At 54.7% G+C, this 2,378-nt stretch overlaps 1 protein-coding gene across 2 annotated transcripts in view; it reads left to right on the top strand.

Moving 5' to 3' along the window:
* The first annotated feature begins 1,657 nt into the window (after positions 1-1,657).
* NOTCH1 (notch receptor 1) overlaps positions 1,658-2,378 on the top strand; it is an 82,572-nt gene continuing 81,851 nt past the window's right edge. For both annotated transcript variants that reach the window (XM_044661274.1, XM_044661273.1), the window contains exon 1: positions 1,658-1,715. In XM_044661274.1, coding sequence (XP_044517209.1) covers positions 1,658-1,715 — 58 coding nt within the window. The remainder of the gene's footprint in view (positions 1,716-2,378) is intronic.

The following is a 2,378-nucleotide window of genomic DNA, read 5'->3' as shown; positions in this document are numbered from 1 at the left end:
CATTCCATCTCCTGCTTGCACATAGGCTTTCCCCCAGCTTGGTGTCCTTTGGCCCCATCATAACCCACCCAGAATCTCTTTTATATATTGCCCGTTCTGATGATCCTTTCTTAATCACCAGTGCCCCTCCCCCATCTACTTTTTTAATTTACTGGGTATGTATTTAGTGCTTATTTGTATGTGTAGCCGTTTCCCCGCACTGAATTTGTAAGCTTTTTGCGAGCAAAACTTTGGGTTTTGTCTTTGTATCTTTAGATCTATAGTGCCTGGTAGATAGTAGGTGCTCAATAAATAAATAAATATTTGCTGATTGACTGGATTTGGACCAGGGTTCGAATCCTGCCTCTACTAATCACTACCAGTGTGAACTTGATCAGTCAATTAGCCTCTTTAGAACTTGGTTTCCTTTCTCTGTAAATGAGAGGTTGGAATAGATGACCTCTGAGGCACCTGGAGCCCTCTCTCCTCTAAGAGTCAAGTGCATGCTGACGTCATGGCCAAAAGTGTTGAGTCCCCGACCGCCTTCCAGGAGAAATGTCCAGTCCCCTAGAAGGTCCCAAAGATTCAAGGGGCGAGAGGGTATGGGGATGGGGCCCAGGACGGGAACACAAACTTGTCTGTGCTTCACCATTAATTCCTGCGCTGGGAAAAGGGAAAGATTTAGATCACCCACCAAGTCTTACCCCAATCCAACACCCACTCCTCCAAGCAAAGCTTTCAGGGGTGGGGCCTGGGAGTACACTTCCAAACCCAAGTCCCCTGGCCCAGTTCACTGCCTTTTAAGGCATTCAGATCAGTCTTTAGGTCAATCCCGGCTCTGCGTCCTGGATGTCTCTTCTACTTTCCCTATCTCCTCCACCTCTGCGAAACCGAAGCCCCTAGAGAGCAGCCTGCAGAGGGAGGCGGGAGACAAGGTCGTAGAGATAGGAGGGAAAGGTTGCTGGGACTGAGCACACTCTAAACACCAGTCTTCTATTCCCCGGGCCCCCGGTACCAGCGGCTCCTCCATTGACATGCAAATGCGTAAAAAAGACTGGGCGAATAACAGACACCTCATAGCGAGAGCCAAGAATCCTTCCGCAAGCTCGTAACAAACTTTCAGTAGCTTCTGAAACTTTCAAACGAGAAGTAGTCCCTCGGCACGGGACGCCCTTCCAGTCCCAGAAAAGTGCTTAGGAATCTTCGGAAACAGTCTTGGACACCCCAGAAGGCATCCTTGGCCCTAGGTCTCTCCAGGGAACTCTAGAGACTGAACGAAGCGGGACTCTACGGGGGGGTGGAGGGGCAGCGGAAGGATTCGGGGAAGAGGGTGGTTCACAGCTGGTGAGGGGTAGGGGGGAGGAGCAGGAGGAGTGGGAGAGGCGCCGGGCTCGCCGCCTCACTTAGTGTCTTGGCAGCTGTAGGTTACGCCGGGTTTAACCGGGCGCGGCGCAGAGAAGTCTTCCAGGGAGCGAGAGCGCGAGTAAACTCGGGCAGTGCATGCGCGCCCGCCCGCCTGCCTGAAGAGAAGGAGAAGGCTAGGGCGAAATTGGTTCTCTGTCCGAGGGATATTACCCGGGACTCTTCCTGCCCGCCCGGAGACCTTATGTCACTCTGAGCCTTTCTGAGATTGCCCGAGCGAAACGCCGCTGGGGGAGAGCTGGCCGCTGCGGGAGGCATGCGGCCGCTCCTAGTGCCCGTCGTCTGTCTGTCGCTGCTGCCGGTCCTCGCACGAGGTAGGATGTGGGGCTTCTCTAACGGAGATCGAGACAGGGTGGATCTGGGAGTGGGGGACCATCGGGCTGGATGAGCAAGCCGGCAAAGTTTGTTCGCCGTTAGAGAAAACTTTTTTCCCTCAGGAGGAGGGACGCGGCTGCTCCAACCAGGACTGGGGAGAAAGGGAACAAGCATGGATAGTCCTGGGGAGGAAGAAGCAATCTGATTTAGTACGAGAGTTGTGATGGTAGTGGTGGCCGCGGCGGAAAAGTGGGGGGATGTCAGTACCTCCCTTCCCGGGATGGGACCCGCAAGAGTCACTTTTTCCCAGCTCTGCGCCCCAGGCTACGTTCAGGATGTCACCCATCGCTAGTTTCCTCTTCTTTTTCTGGAGACTCATACTACTGAAAGGGAGGGCTGACTGAGCCCCCAATTTGGGGGCTCTGTTTGGGGTGGGGATTGAAATGGTACGGGGAAGGGAAGGTTGGAAGTCCCAGCTGATGGGAGAGGTCTAGGTCCTGCGGAGTGCTCCTTGAGCTACCCTCTTCTCGGTCTGCTTTCTCTACCGCACCCTGCCAAACCTGCATCTTCCACTCGCTGCTAAACCTGCATCCCCCCCCCCCACCCCAACTCGCCATCAAACCCGCATCCTCCCCTCACCCCCCGCCCTCGCCCAACATGCA

The sequence above is a fragment of the Gracilinanus agilis genome, chromosome 2 (assembly GCF_016433145.1).
Source record: "Gracilinanus agilis isolate LMUSP501 chromosome 2, AgileGrace, whole genome shotgun sequence".
Lineage (NCBI taxonomy): Eukaryota > Metazoa > Chordata > Mammalia > Didelphimorphia > Didelphidae > Gracilinanus > Gracilinanus agilis.
The sequence above is the reverse complement of the archived record's forward strand: the minus strand, read 5'-3'. Positions and strand labels throughout refer to the sequence as shown.